The sequence below is a fragment of the Poeciliopsis prolifica genome, unplaced genomic scaffold (assembly GCF_027474105.1).
Source record: "Poeciliopsis prolifica strain line A6 unplaced genomic scaffold, Auburn_PproV2 SCAFFOLD047, whole genome shotgun sequence".
NCBI lineage: Eukaryota > Metazoa > Chordata > Actinopteri > Cyprinodontiformes > Poeciliidae > Poeciliopsis > Poeciliopsis prolifica.
In genome coordinates this window covers 1,358,885-1,379,233 of record NW_026562422.1, presented here as the reverse complement: position 1 = coordinate 1,379,233, position 20,349 = coordinate 1,358,885, and the positions used below count along the sequence as shown (strand labels likewise).

The 20,349-nt window shown below is 43.9% G+C and overlaps 2 protein-coding genes and 1 non-coding gene across 3 annotated transcripts; 1 reads left to right on the top strand and 2 right to left on the bottom strand.

The window, feature by feature from the left end:
* Window positions 1-708: 708 nt before the first annotated feature.
* Window positions 709-10,442, top strand: LOC129377339 (uncharacterized). Its single transcript, XM_055057222.1, has 4 exons — window positions 709-1,540; window positions 3,826-4,020; window positions 4,865-5,075; window positions 8,160-10,442. The coding sequence occupies exons 1-4, from the start codon at window positions 886-888 to the stop codon at window positions 8,392-8,394; spliced, it is 1,296 nt and encodes a 431-aa protein (XP_054913197.1). The 5' UTR covers window positions 709-885; the 3' UTR covers window positions 8,395-10,442.
* A 219-nt stretch (window positions 10,443-10,661) lies between these two features.
* Window positions 10,662-17,508, bottom strand: dkc1 (dyskeratosis congenita 1, dyskerin). The gene is made up of 15 exons (XM_055057221.1): window positions 17,449-17,508; window positions 16,523-16,575; window positions 16,351-16,437; window positions 15,710-15,801; window positions 15,445-15,629; window positions 14,901-14,965; window positions 14,700-14,826; window positions 14,422-14,552; window positions 14,096-14,239; window positions 13,334-13,454; window positions 13,035-13,153; window positions 12,128-12,231; window positions 11,860-11,899; window positions 11,137-11,295; window positions 10,662-11,061 (listed from the first exon to the last, which is right to left on the bottom strand). Exons 1-15 carry the CDS (start codon window positions 17,462-17,464, stop codon window positions 11,002-11,004), a joined length of 1,503 nt encoding a protein of 500 aa, XP_054913196.1. The 5' UTR covers window positions 17,465-17,508; the 3' UTR covers window positions 10,662-11,001.
* LOC129377455 (small nucleolar RNA SNORD83) lies at window positions 13,221-13,297 on the bottom strand. The gene has a single exon (XR_008607926.1). It is a non-coding gene; the product is annotated as a small nucleolar RNA SNORD83 (small nucleolar RNA).
* Window positions 17,509-20,349: the final 2,841 nt, after the last annotated feature.

Genomic DNA, 20,349 nt, shown 5'->3' with positions numbered 1-20,349 from the left:
TAGATAGATAGATAGATAGATAGATAGATAGATAGATAGATAGATAGATAGATAGATAGATAGATAGATAGATAGATAGATAGATAGATAGATAGATAGATAGATAGATAGATAGATAGATAGATAGATAGATAGATTGTCACGTAGCAGGTCTATAACAGTGTCCACTTTGATCTCGATACATCAACTTTATTTTCAATATTTCTGCACTTTCAACTTCAATTTCAGTTTTTACCAGGTAAACAGTGGAAATATCAACAAATTGACAAAACAACAAAAAAATCCCATTTCGTCATGTTTTTCCAATGATCCTTTCTAGTTGACAGTAGACATTTGATTCAACTGCTTCATTTTATTTGCATTTCACAGAATCTAGTGGAGAAATTTAACGTAATATTGTTAAGACAACGTCATCAACTTTGGCACAAATGGAGCCCCGTAGAGAGCTGACAAATCTCTGTTAATGTTCACCGAATTGTTTTTACAGCAGAACGGAAAACCCGGAGTTAACCATGACTTCAAAGGTTCAAAATAATAATAATAATAATAATAATAATAATAATAATAATAATAATAATAATAATAATAATAATAATAATAATAATAATAATAATAATAATGTATGCTACTATATGTCGTGTCCGATTTGTTTGTTTATAATGTCACTCCGGACATTATAAACCTTTGGCAAACATCAGCGGAGTGACGTCTTCAGGTTTACGCAGATTCGCAACTCAATGACGCAAGCAGGAAGTTGGGAGAAAGTCTGAGCATCCTCGGAGAAAAGAACTTCAGCTCGTAGGAGAAGAGAAACAACAAGAATCCAGAGCGACCGACCAGACTGGTGTCCGTCTGAACCGCCTGGTGTCTCCGTTGGTTCGGACAATGACGTCAGCTGTCCAGCTCCCCAACGAACTCTGGCTTCAGGTGTTCAGCTTCCTGTCCTGGAAGGACAAGCTGAGTCTGCGCTGCACATGCTCCCACTTTAAGCAGCTGCTGGATGAGTGTCGGCCGCTGTGGCGGGGCTTCAGCGTGGTGCTGAAGGACCTGTCCCGGTACAACCGCTCGTTCTGGCGGAGCCTCGCTCGGAGGCAGCTGGACAGCGTCGCGCTGCGGGGCGGCAAGAAGAGGGACCTGAAGCTGCTCTCCGTCTGGCTGCCTCTGCTCCAGGCCCTGCGGCTGGACAGCTGGAGGGGAAACGACGTCCAGGAGCTGAAGCGGTTCCGCCACGTAAACAGCCTGACTCTCACAGCCTGTTCAGAGCCGCTGGCGAACCTGAACTTTCTCCTTCCTCTGGGTCAGCAGCTGACCCAGCTCAGCCTGTGTAATGTGCAGCTGGCCTGTCCCCCCTCCCAGCTGCTGGCCAGCCTCTCCCAGCTGACTCGCCTCAGGTCGCTGGTTCTACACCATGACGGCTGTCTGAAGATCCCGTCGCTCAGAGGTGTCCTCTCTCAGCTGGTTCACCTCAACTCCCTGTCCTGGACCATGATCAACTACAAAAGGCTGTCTCAGGACTTCTTCTGCCCGGCCACTGTCCCAGGTAAACAAAAGGGGAAACTTTCACTTTAAGACTGGAGGTGGGCGGGTCAATCCAAAAATATTGGTAATATCGCTATTGATAATATCGGTATGGGTATCAGATTGAAATGCTCCATTCTATAGTTTCAGATTCCCTCTTGAAATTGTATTTTATTTTGTGTTGTAGTTTATCAATTCTTCTGTAAAGATGATAACTTTTTGCACTTTGTTTATTTAGAAAGATAATTAGTTTCTATTGCTATTGTTTATCATGGAAATATAGTATCCAAGTGTTTTGTACACACCTATAAACTTTAAAGTTTGTCCTATGTTTAAAAACCACAATAATGCCAGAAGGACAGGTGTTTAATGATACATCATTGCTTTCATATAAGTGTCAATATTGGTAAAACTGACTGTGTATTGGTATCAGATCAATACCAAAATATCACACACTTAAGACTGAAATTGACATTTTCTCACAAGGACATGAAAAATTAGAATATTAATGAGAAGCTGACCAACTGATGTCAAAATGGTTGTCAGACCTGCAGGAAAAGCAGGTAGTAGATCCATCATTGGGTCCCATCATTGGGTCTACTTCTGAGGGGAAATAGACCCAATGATGAGAACAGTTATAAAGTAAGCAAAGAAAAAAAGATCTAATCAGTTAATATAAAACTATTTATTGGTGTATAAAAGTGTTTGATCCAAGAGAAAAACAGAACTTAGTATTTAGTCCAGAATCCTGTGTTTACAGCTCCAGAGGTCAGATGTTTCCTGTAGTTCTTAATCAGGTTTGTGCTGCAGCAGGGATCCGGTCCACTCCAGGACTGGTAAATGCTCCCTGCAGGGCCAGGCTGCGTGTTTGGGGTCAGACTCAGTCATGACCTGTCTTCAATGCTCTCTCTGAGGGAAGGAGGTTGTTGCCCAGAACCTCGTGATCCGTCCTCTTCTCAATATGATGCAGTCCTCCCGTCCCCATGTCCAGAATGCTTGTACCCCTTATTTTTCATCTCTTTTTCTGTCTCTCTGAATGATAAAAGTCTTCAGTCTGGTTTTTGGTCTCAGCTACCCTTATATTTATTTGTTTAATTTATTTTTTCTGTTGTTTTCTTTATTTAATTTGAATATTTCAAATGTCTTTCATTTCCCGTGTTAAATGTTCATTATAATTGAACGTTTATTGAACGTTGAGAATGTGTTCTTGCATTATTATGCCATTACCATCATATTACTTGAAACAATAATATTATCATTAGTCACAATAATGTCTGGAAAAATGCACGTTATCTTGGTGACAGGCCAACATCAAGTTGCAGACATGAGTTATGTCCGTACCCGACTGTTCCATGCTTTACAGTAATTAATCCCGAGTGTTGCTGTGCCATTTTATAAAAGAAAATGTAGTTCTTTACTAAGACGATATTATCTTTTTGATAAATGCGCTTTTACTCGCAATTGAATTTCCGATATCGGAATGGTTTGAATGTTTTAAGAGACAAAAAGCCAAAAGCTTTTTGTCTCTGACAGATTTCTGACAGAAATCTGTCAGAGACTTTACTGCTGTGTTCGGACGCGGTTCTTTCTACATGTCCTGCTTTAATAGTCTAGTCTAATGGGATATTCAGAGCTATCATTATTTAAGAGATCCCTCTGTCCGCTCTGAACATCCTTTTTTGGAAAAGTCAGCTCGGTCCTAGCTAACATTCCTGGAAGTCCTGAACTGAGAACGTCACAGAGACAGTTTTCCACGCGTCTGAAAGTATCAGCCTTGTTTGGAGGCACTTTTTAGCTGATGAAAACTGAGTCGTTGGATGCTAAATTGTCTGACTGTTTTTGTGCCCGTGAAACATGGGAGGAGTTCAAACTTGTGTTTGATGAATAATACTCCCCCAAGCCTGTTTTTCTGGATCCCAACACTTGATCCGGTTGCCTTACGGTATGCTATTTTTCCATTTCTGGATTCTTCCTTTATTGTATCTTCACTTAAAGCTGCAGTATTTACATATTAAAATATGTTTAACTATTTGTTAGAATGATCATTATGTTGTGACAGTTTAGTATAAGACAGATCATCAAGCTCCTCTTCTCCCAGTGCTCCCAGGCTCAACTGGACTGAGCAGCACTGACAGACACCGCTAAGCCCCTCCTCCTGGCTCTGATAGGTTATTTTTGAACATTAGCGGTGCATTTTTTCAGATGGCAGTATTAGCACTACATACTCCAGTTTTAGTGACATAAGAAACAGTATAAGCATGGCCAATAAGCTGTCGGCCTCCTAACTTACTGCTGTTCTCCCTGCAGCTGCTGGAGCCTCCCTGCAGCTAACTGAGCTGCAGCTGCTGAACTACGATGCTGCAGTCACCCCGGAAGTTCTGCAACCTTTGGCCAATCTCCGCAGCCTGTCGGTCTTCCACCTTTACTCTGTACCCGGACCCACCTGCCACCTGCAGACATGGCTGTCATCACTGCAACAGCTCTGCAGCCTGAGTGTGCACGGTAACTATCACCGGGTAAACAGGACCTGTTAAAAATGACCAATATCAGGCCTACAAGTTATTATCACTGGAGACTTTAGTCAAGTGTTAAGTAAGTAATAAAGAGGTGGGGGGAGTAATAAGAAATTGTTTTTGAACTGTGGCAAATAAATATGTGTCTCAATTTCAAAATAAATGTTGTCTAATCATATATTGCTACTGCCACCAACTGTTTTGGAGAGGTACTGCTTGTTCTGGAGGCGAGCTCTGCTTTTGAGTTAGCGCCCTATTGGAGCAATCCATCACTTGGCAGTGTGGTGGACATGGACAAAGGTTTATTACGATATTTTATGGAACCATTCTGATGGCAATAAAAGTGACAATAAGAACTATGTATTACTTCTGTTTTAGATAACTGTGACTGCACAACGCAGCAATCACAGCCAAAAAACAAAAATGCTGCTCTTGAAAAACATTTGTAATGAGCTCAGTAGGACACTTAAAGAAGTGGGATTTGTTTCATTAAACTGTAATTTCATTTAATCATATCTTCCAATTTATTGATATGTTTAGATTCTCTCATTGAATAAGGAATTGGGAAAACAGTAAAAAAAAAATTCCAACAAAACATTTTTTTTTTGTGGAAATATTAATTGGAGTGTACATTAATATTAATAATGTTTTACATATAGTGCAGCGCAGCCATTTTGAATTTTCAGGTTTGAGACTAGTTTAAAATCAGTTTCTAGATCTGAGTTAAACTCCAAAAAGCCCAACAAGATCCACTTTATACAACCAACCCAGCAGCTACAGTCCTAATCAGCACCGTCAAACTGAAAGTGACTCTTCTGATTGTCTGCAAACAGGAGGGCACCCCCTGGTGGTGTATGCTGACTTCCTCCCATCCTCCCTACGCAGCCTGACTCTGTGTGTGGACCTTCAGCCTGAGGACCTGCAGGTCGTCTCCTTCAGAGCTCCCAACCTGAGGCACCTGCACCTGGAGCCCTGGAGCTCCTCCTCCAAACTAGTCAGGCTCCTCCCACAGCTGTTCCCTGGCCTGAGGACGCTGGCCATCAGGTGGGTCACTCAAACGCCGGCCTCTCCAGCTGCGTGTCCATGTCAAATATGAGCATATCTTTCTCGATAGTGTGCTGACTTTGAATAAACACAATTTTGCAATTACTGTTTCTGTCAAATAATATATCAAATTAAATCACATGTGAATAAGCCTGTTCTTGCAATAAGTCATTAAAAAATCATGGCAGCGACAGATGCAAACATTTACATGAGATATATTCATAATTCAACGGCCATCATTTATCAGCTAATCAGGGGAGGTGTCAGCATTGTCCAAAATAAAAACAGAAATAAACCAATATCCAACTGGTGTTTCCATTGAAAAAAATGAATAAGTTAGTTCACACGATAAGCCACTCTGTCGTCCTTCTCCCACTTCCTGTTGTCCTCTTTGTCGTTTTCACCAGTAGTAATATCTAACTGTTGATCACGTGACTCCTGTGATGCAAAATGTTTCCAATTGCAGTTTTGCAAAATACATCTGTTTCTATATGCCAATAAACCACCTAGAATAGAATAGAATAGAATAGAATAGCATTTATTGTCATTGAACAGGATTCAACGAAATTTCTATTGCAACTCCCGTGCAAAAAGTCAAAATATACAATATTAAATAAACAAACACACAGTAATAATAATATATACAACTAAAATTAACTAAAGGCACTCAACCACACCAAAGAAGAAGCAGCAGGTCCAATTATGGTAAAGTGCAGATGATGTGACAGTGCAAGTGCAGAACAATATGGCTGTGTGGGGGTGGGGGGTGTATGTGAGGTTATGATTTGTGTGGGAGGGGGCGGCAGGGAGTAATGGCTCTGACGGCTGTGGGGAAGAAACTGTTTCTCAGTCTGTTTGTTGTAGTCCGTATATTCCTGTACCGCTTGCCTGATGGCAGCGGCACAAACAGTCTGTGGCCCGGGTGGCTGGAATCCATGGCTATGGATCCAGCTCTCTTCTTGACCCGGCCTATGTAAATAGAGTCCAGGTCCGGGAGGGGGCATCCCACAATGCCTTGTGCTGTTCTCACCACCCGTGTCAGTTGTTTCCTCTCTAGTGCTGTGCAGCTACCATACCACACAGTCACGTTGAGGCAGAGGACGCTCTCGATCGTCGCCCTGTAAAAGTTCAGGAGCAGCCGTGAGGAAAGTCCAGCCCGTCTCAGTTTCCTGAGGAAGAAGAGCCTTTGTTGTGCTTTCTTCACCAGGTGGGAGGTGTTGGTATTCCAGGAGAGGTCAGACGTGATGTGGAGGCCCAGGAACTTGATGTTGTCCACACGCTCCACCTCTTCTCCATCTATGAGAAGGGGAGTGTGACCCGTCCTCCTGGACCTTCTGTAGTCCACAATGACCTCCTTGGTCTTCCCTGTGTTCAGCACCAAGTTATTGGCTGAACACCACTGAGTGAGCTGCTGAATCTCCTCTCTGTAGGGGGTCTCGTTGTTGTCTGAAATGAGACCCACTACTGTTGTGTCGTCCGCAAACTTGACGACTGTGTTGGTGGGGTGGATGGCAACGCAGTCGTGTGTAAACAGGGTGAAGAGAGCTGGGCTGAGCACACAGCCCTGCGGCGTGCCTGTGTTGAGGACCAGTGGGGACGATGTTGAGCCACCTATTCTCACCACCTGAGGCCTGTTGGTGAGGAAGTCTCTGATCCAGTGGCACAGTGAAGCAGGCAGCCCCACCTTGAGTAGCTTCAGCACCAGCTTGTCTGGGATGACGGTGTTAAATGCTGAGCTGAAGTCTACAAATAGCATCCTGACGTAGGTGTTGGGATGCTGCAGATGGGTCAGGGCTGTGTGCAGAGTGATGGAGACAGCATCCTCTGTTGACCGGTTTGCTCTGTAGGCGAACTGGAGGCTGTCCAGGTCTGCAGGGATGAAGTGTTTGATGTACCTCAGAAGAATCCTCTCAAAGCACTTCATGATCACCGGGGTCAGAGCGACGGGCCGGTAATCGTTCAGGCTGGTGATGGTCGTCTTCTTCGGTACAGGGATGATGGTGGAAGACTTGAGACACTCAGGAACCATGGTGAACTGCAGGGACAGATTGAAAATGTCCAGAAACACTCCTGCCAGCTGGTCGGCGCACGTTTTCAGCGTCTGGCCTGACACCTTGTCCGGTCCTGTAGCTTTGCGGGTGTTGATCCTCCTTAGGGTGGACGTCACCTGGTGCTGCTGCAGGACGAGAGGCTGGTACTGCTCTTCCAGTCGGGGTAGATGTACAGCTTCTCTGCTGCCCACTGTGTCAAAGCGGGCAAAGAAGCTGTTTAAGGTGTCAGGCAGGGTGGGGTCGCGGCTGGTCAGCTGAGTGCTGTGTTTGTAGTCCGTCATGGTCCTGATGCTTCTCCACATGCTACTGGGGTTGTTGATGAAGTGTTCCTCAATCCGCTGTTTGTACTGGAGCTTGGCCTGCTTAATTCCTTTTTTCAGTTCCGACCGGGCCCTGCTATAAGCCAACCTGTCTCCAGATCTGTAGGCAGCATCCCGGGCTTTCAGCATGGTTTCTGGTTTGGAAACACTTTTATGGTCTTAACAGGGAGGACAGCATCAGTGCAGAACTGAATATAGGACAGAACGGACGATGAGTATTCCTCCAAGTCTGCTCCGTCCCTGAACACACTCCAGTCTGTGTGCTCAAAGCAGTCCTGAAGTGCAGAGGAGGCCTCCTCAGTCCAGACCTGAACTATTCTGGTGGTCGGCTTAGTTCTGCAGGCCAGAGGCTTGTAGACAGGAATCAGCTCCACTGAGATGTGGTCAGACATGCCCAGATGTGGACCTGCTACAGCCTTGTAGGCTCCGGGGGTATTGCAGTAAACCTGATCCAAAATGTTATTGTCTCTGGTGGGAAAGTTTATGAACTTGTGGAATTTGGGAAACACAGCCTTCAGTTCCACGTGGTTAAAGTCCCCGCCACAATCCTAAAAGTAACGACTTTTTGTTGGATCTTTTTAAATTGGCATTTTTCCATGAAGCTAATTTATTCCCGTAATTTTAATTTGTGTAATTTTAGGGTTAATGGAAATGCTGCTGCAAAGCTCTTTGGTTCCCGTAGTAACCTGCGGTCTCTCTATTCTTGTCCTCAGACATCATCACGTGTCTGATGAAGACCTCCTGGGTCTCCATCAGCTCCAGCATCTCAACACTCTGGAAGTTCTGGATTCCTTTTACAGGCCAGATCCTAAAGATCCCAGCTGGGTCGTCTACAAGCCAAGTCCTCGTCTGCTGCGGCTGATCTCTGACCTGCAGAAACTGACCAATCACAAAGTCAGAGTCCTCACCAGTTCGCACGCAGACCTGCTGTCCTGTGGCTGCGTCTGACTGGAGACCAGGACCAAGAGCTGCACCAAAACCCTCTGACTGTCCAGTGGAACCAATCAGGGCCAGGTGCAGCCCAACTGCACTACTGATTGGCTGTGAGGTTCTCACGGTGCTAACGTTGAGGCTCTGCCCCCTGTGGTCTTCTCCGGTACTGTCCACTTTCAGCTCTGAGTGGGTCTGAAGTTGTTGCTCAACCACTGAGATTATTCTTTACTTTGTGAAGGACATGAGGTTTATTCTTTAGTGAAAAAGGATTTCCTTCGGTTCTTGCTTTTTTGTCACATTTTAAATGCTCGCGTCATCAAATGGATTTCATCATGAAACAAAGATGACCTCTGGTGACCTGTCCAGGGTGTAGCCTGCCTCTCCCGGTGGCCGTTAGAGATGGAGCTGTTTTGAAATCATAGTTTCATTTATCAACAACCTGATCTTATGTGAAAAAATAACGAAAGCTGCTACTCGGCATTCGAGAACATGAACAGCTTGTTTAAGGTCATGTCACAGAATTTTAATTGGATTAAACTCCAGACTTTGAGTAGGCCACTCCTAAACCTTAATTTTTTTTTTTATTCATTTAGCGATTGACTTGTTGGTACAACTCAGATCACAGCCCTGCTGTTTAGCCCCAATCTGTGTAAACTTAAAGGGGCAGAATTAGACATTTTTCTGCCACATGGTGCCGTTGTGTAGGAACTGTGTTGCCTTCAGTTGTTGTAAAGATGCTGCATATATCAAATATGTTTTGAAAGAAATCTGACTTCCCAGTTGAACACCTTGAAATTGGGCCTCTGTCTCTTTAAGAAATGCCCACTCTTCGCTCAGCAGACCCCAACTCCACCTGGTGTTTGCTAATTGAAGCTGCTGCTGCTAGTCTGAAGGAGCTGAGTTGAAATGGGCGATGCTCTTTTAAACATCTACACCCCGCCCACTTCCTGCCAGTGGTTGCTATGGGAGATTTGAGGATTCCTCAGAAATACATGAAAGCATCAAGGTATGATGAGGGAGTAAGATTATAATATCTTTAAGAACTGAAGGGAAGATGTTGCTCTGCAGTGGCAGCTTTGGCCTTGAAACTCTCCAGGATGTCATTTATATCCAGTCTCTCCCTTGTTGTTGAAAACCCTCTAAAGTGGCTTAATTAAACCAATTCCTGCAAAGCAGAGTGGGTCTAAACTCATCCACAGCCATAACTGGATGTGATTACCAGTTATCACAAACACTTGATGCAGCTGTTGGTAGTAAGTGAAGGACAACTAGTTATCAAGGTCTGCTGGGTCTGGGTGGTTTTGGTTCCGTTAATAAATGTAATCATCACATGGAAGCTACTTCCTGTATTCACCCGCTTATCTTTGATATTAAAATATGACAAAAAAGCAAAAGCAGAAGAAATCTGAAAGGTGGCAGAGACTTAGTGAGGCAGCTGAGGTTGGTTGTCCCTTTAGCTCAGTGAATGTCTGCACTACTGATTGGAATTCAGTTTTATGCCTCAATAATTTTTTTTTCATGTTGGATTCATGTTTGCAGCTTTAATTTTAAATGGAATGAATTTATACACCAGCTGTGTGTTAAGTGCCTTGGCCAGCTGGAATCAGACCCACAACCCACAGTCTCCTGAGCGTCATGCGGCTTGGTGCTCGCTGTCGGGTGACGGGGCGCTGACAGTGGAGTCCTGCACACCTCAGGTGATCCTGGCAGATCCAGATCACTCATCTTCTGCATGTAGCCAGAAAACATGGAGCATTCAGAGGAAGATACCTGATACTCGTCGAGCTCATTTTTTCTACTTTTACCTCTTAATACATCAACACTACATACAGCTCCCTAGAAGATGTCTGTTATATACAATGTGCTAAAGAAACCTGCAAGTGCCTGAAGTTTTGTTTTAATGAAGAACCTTTATGTACTTAGTGATTGTTTTTGTTGACGTTTTATTGTGGTTGCAGTTTTTGGCTCATCACTGATGTTTAAAGGGCCTGTTTAATTCACAACTTATTGTCGTCAAATCTTCCATCAGATCATGAAGGAAAATCTTCATATTTCCAGGGAAATAGCTACTCTTTCATTTATTAGCCTTTGTTTTGCTCTGATCTGTTTATACGGAATGATGGGAGTTCAAATTTTCAAATTCAAATTTTGAGCATTTTCATTCTAAATTGATCTAGTTAAATCAGAAGCAGCTCAGGTTCTGCTTTACTCCACCATTAGTCCAGATTAAAGAGCGAACATCAGATGTTTGACACATTCTGTGAAAAACCAGTGAGGACAAATACAGAATAAGTTTTTATTTCAAAATAAAAAAGTTAAATATTTACAGATTGAAATAAATTGAAAGCTTTCATGAGCAAATGTCTTGTTTCACCTCCATGAACAGAGCAGGGCGTTTTCGTTTCCATGTCCACTACATGATGGTCTGTCCTGTCTGAGGACAGAAGGCAGAGAGAAAACCAGTGCAGCTGCTAGAACCAGACCTCTGGACAGTTCTGGTACCGAGACAGATTTCCATTCTTGTCCATGGTTAACACCGTCCTCATGTCCAGCAGTACAGCTGCAGCAGCACATTGTGCTGAGATTCATTTCCAGCTGGCGGCTGGAAGAACGAGGCGCCGATCACTCTGCCGGCTCGCTCTCCTTCTGTTTCTTCTTCTTCTTCTTGGGCTTCTCAGCGACCTGGATCACACACACACTTCACTTAGTTCTGGTAAAAGGTCCTATCCACATACTGAGGAGGTTACTCCAACTCACCGGCGTGTCGGGCTCCTCCTCAGTCTTTTCTACCTCTGCCTCCTCTAGTTTTGCTTTTTTCTCCTTTTTCTTTTTCTTCTTCTCTTTCTTTATGTCCTCAGCAGACGGCGTGCTGGGCTGGGCCGCCTCACTGTCGCTCTCCGCTGACTCTCTCTTCCTCTGCAAGAATGTCACGATCACAGCTGATCAAACTTCAGGAAAAATGAACCGTCCGGTGCATTCACAGTGTACAGACAGTTTTCTGCCTCAAACATGACAAGATATTTAATGTCAGGAGAGGATCTTTAAACTAAATATTCATCAATTTGGAAAGCAAACAATTTTTCTGAATCCCAAAAAAATAAATCACCGTGCCTATTTGAATTAAAGTCATTAAATTCTTCCTTCATGGGAACAACAAAATACTTTCTAATCCACAGCCCTGTTCTACACTTTTCTTCCAGGTCTGGACTCTCAGCTGCGAGATACGAAGTTTTAAACTTTAACTAAAAGCTAACATTTCGTCATGACATTTGTAATGCATGGTGTGTGCATCTATCCATAAATACACTCCTTCCACTTAGAACTAACAATGAAGAGTTTGATCATGTATATGGCAGTCAAGGAAGTGTAGATTAAATGATAAATTAGCTTGCCGTATCTTGCTACTCGACAGGCAGCTTGTTATGACAGCAGACATAAAGGCCATTGTTCTAAAAATGGAGCTCTGAAATGTGATCTCACCTTAGCGGAGGCGTCGCCTGAGGCCGCCACACTGGAGGCGCTGCAGAGAAAAACACATGTTGACGTTAAACTGCCTCAGGGCCTGAAACAGCTGAGACTGTTCTCTGGGGAGCGGGGCCCCCGGCTGCTGCTGGCCAGGGGCCGAGGCTCCGGGCAGAGAGTTCATGTAGCAGAGCGACTCCCTCAGAGAGCACGGCAGCTCAGAGAGGGATAACTCTCTGCAGTGAGAGGGGGCCACCAGCAGGGGCCAGCAGTGAGTGCAGGGTACCTGTAGTCAACATACTGCTCCTTCCAGTCCTGAGGCGTGCTGCCGTTGGGTTTACCATGTTTATCCAGGAGGCCCTTCTGAATCATCATCTTCTTCTGGCTCGCCTGGTTCACAGCATCAGACCAGAGGTTACACACACAGGCAGTGTTTTTGTGTCTTATAGGGCCTTGACATTGATTTCCAATTGATTATTTTCTAAAGTTCAATCTGAACCAAAACACAATTCACACCTTAGTCCTAAACCTAACAACAACAGTTCCCCTCCTGGGGACCAGGATTTGTACAAAAACCTGGTTCACACACACAAACACGAGAGCTTTTATTAACTATTCAATAATTAAGAATAAATGCTGCCTCATATCGACTTTGGTGGATTTTTTTAAAATCAGTAATATGTTATTTATGGCATTACCTAAAAAAACTTTTGATTGGAAATCAATTTATATCGCATAAAATTATATTTAACTTACATTTAAATAATGTGATTTCTCACATCATCGAGATAAAATTTCTTATTATTGTGGTCACAATAAATTTAAATGAATGTTTTCAGTATTTTCTCCAGTATTGAATGAATATCATTACATCATGAAATGCATTTGAAAACATGATTAAATGCAGATCAAGAGCATCATTTGTGTTTGTGAGGATACAAGCCGTAAATAGTTCACTTTAATCATGATATTACAAATATTGTGAACACTTCCAGAAAGATAAAAGTAAACATTTCAATAAGTTACTTTAGCTGATATTTTAGGATAATTGAAAAACAGATTTTACTTCTTTTTTTGTTTTACATTTGATTTATAAATTCATGTTTCATTTTGTTTTTCCTTCCAACTTTCTGAGGCGTCTCTAGCGCGCCTTAGAAAAACCCATTAGACAACTGAAGGCTCTTTCTCCGTACCTTGGGCCCCAGGCCCCACTTCCTGGGGTACGTGTCCCGCTCCATGATCACCCTCTTTATCTTGGCGACAACTCCGTGGTCGCAGGTGGAGATCACCGCTGTGGTCATCAGAGCCACGGCTGCAGTGAGAGGACAGGCGTCAGTCTGGTGACCGGTGGGTGTGAGCGGGCGGCAGGCTCCCCCAGGAGCCATCAGGTAAGGGTGATAGATAGCAAGTCATCACGGCCCGGAAGCTGCTGCATCTACTCAGATCATCATGTGGCGTCGGCATGACAACCCGCTGACCAACCCGCTCTCACCTGTGCAGATGGCCTCGCCCTTGGTTGTTATGACGACGATATCCTGGTTGACCTCGATGCCGTCTTCATAGCGGAGCACGCCGGGCAGCATGATCTTGGCGCCGTAGCAGATGGCGTTGACCTGCAGACGGGTCAGAGGTCACAACCACAGAACCAATCCAAACACCAGCAGGATGGAGTTCACACTGCACTTTTATACTTTCATTTTTTATACAAATAGACACTACATGTTTTACACAACCAACTTTTATTTTGCCAATCTTTACACCATTTTAATACAAAACCTGTTTTAGACGGATACGGATCTGATATTAACATCTGTATCAGTCCTGACACTAAAAAACTAAATCCAGATGAGCCTTCAGTGACAATATTCTTGTTCCAGATCTATTCAGAACATCATGCTTTATTATTCACTTTATCTTCTATTTAGAGTTCATAATTGCTCTTTCTGAACATTTTGGTTTGTACAGTTTATTTTTAAATATTTGTCCAAAATAGTGAATTTATTGTTTTTGCCTGAACAAATGAAAGTTGTTTTCCACCTGAACGGCTCCGGCTGGTGCAGCAGTTCAAGAGTTCTGCACTGCTGCAAATAAATAATTCACTCCATTTAAAACAAATGTCTTAAGTTGTGTCAGTTGCTTTCTGTAATGTTGTGGATGCCAGGAAGATGAGCGATTGTCATGGTGACAATTAAAGGGGATGCAACAGAGAAACGTGAACAGAAAGTTGAGTCTGTTTCCAGGGAGGAAGACTCACCGCGCTGTCCTTCATCACCAGCCGCTTGTGCGACACCAGCAGCTTCTCCAGAGGGAAGATGACTCTCCTCAGGTACGTCTCGTCCTTGTTGTGGTCAAACTGCCACTGGGCATCTAGAACATCGTGCATTGTCACCAGGTTGTCCTGCAAGCATACAGCCACACTGAGCGTTGTTGGCAGCTCTGAGCCTCGGCGGTCGGGACGCTCCGGCCGCCGCGTCTCCGCTGCTCTTCCTTCTTCCAAAGGCTAATTAACAACTCAGCACTGAACAGCAGAGCTGGACTCAACGCTTTGGACCTCTGGCTGGAACCAGAACTCCTCCTGACCTTCTCTCCCAGGACTCCGGAGCGGACCCGCCGCAGCTCCTGCATCTGCCCCCCGACGCCCAGCAGCAGCCCCAGGTGGACGCACAGGGTCCGGATGTAGGTCCCGGCTTCGCAGCTGACCCAGAAGATGCCTGTTGGAAAGGACAGACAAGTTTAAATAGACGTGGACGTGTGAAGACGGCTGCTACAGCAGTCTGGACTCTGTATCGGTCCAGCCTGGTTCTGACTCAGGACAGCTCTAGGCTTCATCTGGACCGGGATAAGAAGCAGCTCCTCACCCAGCCTCCTCTCTGGGTCGTACTCTATCAGCTTGCTCTCATAGATGGTCCGGACTCTCAGCTGGCGTTTCACTGCAGCGATCAGCGGCGGACGCTGGAACAACGCTCCGGTCAGCGTCTCCAGGGCCTGTCACATGACCACATGTTGTATTAGCATGTAAACTGTAAGTCCAGCACATTCTGCTCAAAGTGGAGGCTCACCCGGGCCAGAACGTGCTCGCTCTCAATTGCATTGTGCAGCCGGACGATTCCCACATACTCCTTACCTGGAATGAGAGCAGAGAGGTCATGACCTTCACCACGTTATAAATGGAAACATTGTCATGTTTCACTGAGCAGAACGTCTGTTTTACTGATTCATCACATCTTCTGTTTTTCAAGATTTTGTTTTTGGAAATATTTTGATAGATTTACTATTTTGATAGTAAATGCCCATTAGTGTGGGGGGGGGGGGGGTGTTCTTTTTCTCCTCCCCATTAATGAACTCTTCAGGTTTCCATAGTTCAGCCATCTTGTTTGGTAACAAACAAGATGGCTTCAGGTCTAATAAATAGACCTGAATAACTGACATAAAAGGCAGCTTTTGGAAATACTTTCTGTCATTTGGAATTACCTTAAGAAAATAAAGTGAGAAAAGAAATGTATTAAAATGAGATTAAGTATGAAAAAATGGGGGACTTCAATTTTAAGCCATAGTCTCTGTCCTGATGACGCAGCTCATAGGCAGCTGATGAAGGGAACCCACCGGCACTCTGCTGGGACTTGACCAATCGCGTGGCTCGGTCTATGCAGACGATCAGGCAGCCGGTCACCTTGGGATCAAGGGTTCCGCTGTGACCGGTCTTCTCCACCCGCAGGATCCTCCGGATCCACGCCACCACCTCGTGAGATGACGGGTTGGCCGGTTTGTCCAGGTTGATGAAGCCCGACCTGGTGGAGCGGACGCATGGCCATCAGAACCGGGTCTGGGCCAGAACCGGCCCAGAAAGCTCAGGGTGACGTTACCGTACTTGACATAGTCGGTGATGTTCCTCTTCAGAGGGTTGCTGCCGCACGGGATGGGCGTGTAATGAGCTGTTCGGATATTCAACTTGTGGAAATTCTGTAGGAAAAACAGGGAAAGTCTTTACCATTCAGACAGACTGTTAAATAATTTGTTAACAGCTACAACTCTCTGCTCTGGGAGTCTGCACCCCTCCACAAGGTGGCAGTAATGCAGCAAGTTATTTCAATTAGAGCATTCGTTTTCTGAAGCCCCCTCTTCAGACCAACAGCATCTCAGCTCAGACTGAAACTTTTCTGACAGTAAATCCGTCCACAGGTTGCTACATATAGATAGCTAAAATCATACACAGCTGAATGACTTGCTTCATGAATAAATTATTAAAATGTGATCAGAACAGGAAGTCGTCTTGGCCACAGCCCTGTCCAGACACACCCCGTGAGGTTGCTGGTTGTAATCTGGCAGAACGCCGAAAACTCCAGCCCCCCATGGAGCGGCCCCGCCCCAGAACGAAGCAAGGGCAGCAACCTGAACGGGGCAGCGGCACTCAGAGAATGGATAAACCGCTTCATCATCTCACATGGTTCTGAAACATCTAATAAAAACCAAAATGTCCCCCGATCAGGGCAGGAACACCTGGGGCCTGACCTTCAGTAGGAGGGGCCACTGTGACGTGTCTAGGGACGGAGCGATGGACTCTGGCTGGATGAAGAAGTCTCCACTCTGCTGGATCTCCTAGGAAACACAAGCAGGCTGTTCAGAAACAGTCAGGGGAGGGGCTCCGAAAACGTTCAGCTTCAAGTCAAGTTTTTCCACAAACCCCAACAAATTCTTCCGAAACTTTCTTCGACTTCTTCTTTTTCTTCGCTGAAGCTAAAAAAAACAAAAAACAAAACAGAAAATCTGGTTAAAAGAAATACTGAAAAGAAGTCATCGGCCAGGGATCCGTTTATTCACATTCATTAAGACCTGACGAATTTCAATTAGTAACATTGGAAAATATTTTTTAAAACGGCTCATATTGTTATAATTGAAATTGATGAACTTCAATCTTTAGTCACTGATGAATGAAATGCAGTAACTGTGAGCAGTTTAGTGATCCTTCAAATGACTTCAGCTTCTTCTTCGTGGGTTCTAAGCGGAGGCCCACGTGGTGTCTCCGCGTGCTGCGCAACACGTGGTGGCTAACGCTCCCAGCTAACAGGCCACTGAACATGCAACCCCACAGTGGAGGAGTTGCTGCTTCTTTAACGTCGTTTCCACAGCTCTGGTTTATTTTAAAGCTGATCTAGTTTGTATTTCACAGGTCAATAACGCAACAGACCAAACTACATGAAAAGAACGATTTCACCTTCAAAACAGAAATGCAATTAATTTCATATGGTTAGTTTTCACGTCGTTTTGATCAAAACGACTCACCACGTGTTTCCTGTTCCACGCATTAACGGTTCACGCGCCCAAATCCCGATGAATAAAAGACGCCACGCTGTTAGGTCACAGACGCTGGTCTAAATACCGAGGTTTGGATGAGATATGTTTTGCAGAATGGCTGTTAATCTGAGCTGCACCTCTGACCAAATTCCCAAACTCGCTTTTACTCGCTACAATAGAAGCAGTTAAACTACACAGAGAGACGCTTTACTGGCAATAAAACCCCGCGTTAAGGGGAGGCGTTAAAACTTCGTTATTAGACCGAGAGAAGGAGTAAAAGCTGCCCCGGCCCCACAGAATGTGTTGGACACTCACCTTCTAGGTCCGCCATCTTCCCCGCAAAGAATGAACGTTCACCGAGCGAGGAGCAGAGAGCAGCTGCTTCTTCCTCTGCGACCGCGCGAGCAGCGGAGGTGCTGCCGGATACACGACTGCCCCCTGCAGGCAAGCAACCGATCAGCACAACTACCATCTGGATGTGCTTCAACAAAACGGAATGACGCTTCACTATTTCAGTCAATTTGTTCGCAAAGTGAAGTCATGTATCATATGAACTCTTGTTTTGTTTCATTCTTGTTTTCCGGAAATTTGAATATTACCACGTAAAAAGGATTTTTAATATGTGAAATGGAATAATTATTCATTCCTTTGAGGAAAGATGGATAAAAATAATAATTGATTGTGTTGAAATAAGTAATTCTGCTTCCCAAAATAAGGTAGTAAATTTATGTCTTTCCAGAAAATATTTACTGACTGAAACAGATCAAACTGATTGATAAAGTTTTTTTAATTCACTCTCCATCACAGTTGATGTTGGCCTCTTTGATTGCTGATTGCCATAAAAAACAAGTGTAAGCCACAAAAGGTCATTGCAAAATAAACTGCCTGCTCATAGAATATGCAGAATGGAAAGTGGAGGGAAAATGGATGAAACAAAAGACACAAGCAACAGAGATAACTGTGGCCTTAAGATGTTTATAAGGCTAAATTAATTCACATTTGGGAGAGATTCCAAGGCAGGGACTGCAGCATCACGGCTCTCACACACATACACACACTGTCTCATTTGATTGAACTCCTGTTTAAATGATTTTCTTTTTGTTTGTTACACAATGACTTTTGGCTCTATTAAAGTTTGAAATGCCTTCAGCAGAGAACAGCATCGAGATCTAGAGAAGCTCATGCGTTTACCTATAATAACATTTTTATAGTTTGCTGCTGCAATAGTGTCTTCATAGATCTTTCTGCCTAGAAAATCAATCAGCTTATCCAAAACACTGCTGCTGGTGTTCTGACTATAACAAAGATAGAGAATATCACTGAGTTCTACACCACCCAGTTCTGCAGTCCTTTACTGAGAAAATAGACGTCAAAATTCTGAAATTCTGTTCCTGACTTTACAATAGTTGAGTGTGTTCATGATGTTTTCATGCTGTCATGATGTAGAGCACTTTAAACTGCCTCGTTGCTGAAATGCTCCATATAAACAAACTCGACTGATTGATTGACTGATTAATACAAAATGTCTTTGTACGTTGAAAAGCACTGAACTTTGTGACACTAAAGTGGAGTCTGATGGTAAACAGCTGCAGAGGCATCAGCCCTGAGGTCCTGCAGTCAGACAGAAACCACAATATGTGAACAGCGCTGTTGCTCTGTGATTTATATCAATAAATGTTGCTTGCAGCCGTCAGGTCAGCAGCAATCCTCCAGTGTTGTATCCTTTGTCCACTGCGTAGGCGGCAGTGAGAGACACAGTAACTATGGTTACAAGGAGAGTTGGGGTGGTGTGGACATTTTCTTAGTTTCTTTTTTTCTTTTTTCTTTTTTTTTTTTTTATTAAAAATTCTCTTTGCTAAAGACTTTCAGAAAACACAAAGACTTCAGTTGTTGTCAGCCCATTCAGGCATGAGTCATAGTCACATCAAATGATGTTACATTTTTTGTTTTCTCTCTAAACTGCACTGCTTGACTTTTTTAGTGCAATTAGAGGTGAAGTGAAGAAAACTAGAAGACATGCTGCAGGTTGGAATGACAGCAGGAGGTGATTCTATCCAGGAAATCAATCAGCCATTTTGATTCTAAACACAACTCACAACAAGCTATGGAACAGAAAACATCCTATTGAATTACACGCACATAAACATGGAGTTGCTTTCACTGATTCTGCTTTATTTCTGTCTAAAACATAAAAACTCTTCCTGATACGTTAATGATCGCAGGAGACGACTAGAGAGAGATTCTGGTCTGACCCGTTAACACCAGCAAAGTGGGGAATGTGGGTCTGAAGGTGCTGCAGGAGATAAAGGAAGTGCTGCAGTGTGTGTATGTGTGTGTGTGTGTGTGCGTGCGTGCGTGTGTGCGTGTGTGTGTGAGCATAGGTTGGTGTTTATGTGAAGTGTTGAAGGGCACTCTCAAGGATTTTCAGTGTTTCCTGTAACACAACTATGATTTATTCCCTTTATCCCCGAGCTGACAGCCTGTGTGTGTGTGTGTGTGTGTGTGTGTGTGTGTGTGTGTGTGTGTGTGCGCGCGTGTGTGTGTGTGCTTGAAGATTCCGTTTTTTCTTTCTTCAACTGCACAGAAAAAAAAAGAAAGAAAGAAGAACACAGCAGGCCTGCAGTTGTCTCAATGTTCACTTGACCCTTTGTAATTCTTTACCTTTTAAACAAAATGTTTAAATAACACAAACAGTTGGCGTCTTATTTCTATTTATTCTCAATTCATTTGGTAATAATAAAAAATATGTAAAAAAAAAAAGGATCTATTCTGTGTTTTGTCTGATGTGAAGCAGCTTTGCAGGCTCCTCAGATCTGTGGAGTGGATCCATCACATCAGATGGATTTTATTTCTTGGTGTTTGGAAGGATGATGTCATGTTAAAGCATGTAGGAGGCAGGACAAAAGCAGCAGGCTGCAGTCATCTACTCGCCTCCTTATTTGGTATCAGCCTTACCTCTTGCTGATCTAGCTTTTGTAGAGGTAAAGTTTTCTGGCGCTTTGCAAAACTATTGACACATATTGAGTTATTTCAGTTTCTTCACGTTGCGACCAGATTTCAGTTGGATTGTGTGTGATAGATTATCGCAAACTGGGGCTTAATTATGACGGAAAAGTATTACATTTTCTGTTTTACAAATGAAGTTTAGGAGAATGTGAGGTTGCGTTCAGCCTCCTGGGTAAATGCAGATCAACCTTCTGCTTTATTTCCAGCTGA

Excerpts from the sequence above, each read along its gene's own strand:
- LOC129377339 (XM_055057222.1), top strand. The coding sequence starts at position 886 with ATGACGTCAGCTGTCCAGCTCCCCAACGAACTCTGGCTTCAGGTGTTC. Across the intron at positions 1,541-3,825 it reads CTGCCCGGCCACTGTCCCAG|CTGCTGGAGCCTCCCTGCAG; the intron begins GTAAACAAAAGG and ends TTCTCCCTGCAG. Across the intron at positions 5,076-8,159 it reads CTGAGGACGCTGGCCATCAG|ACATCATCACGTGTCTGATG; the intron begins GTGGGTCACTCA and ends TCTTGTCCTCAG.
- dkc1 (XM_055057221.1), bottom strand. Across the intron at positions 14,240-14,421 it reads CCGGAGTCCTGGGAGAGAAG|GACAACCTGGTGACAATGCA; the intron begins GTCAGGAGGAGT and ends GTATGCTTGCAG. Across the intron at positions 12,232-13,034 it reads AGTGGGGCCTGGGGCCCAAG|GCGAGCCAGAAGAAGATGAT; the intron begins GTACGGAGAAAG and ends GCTGTGAACCAG.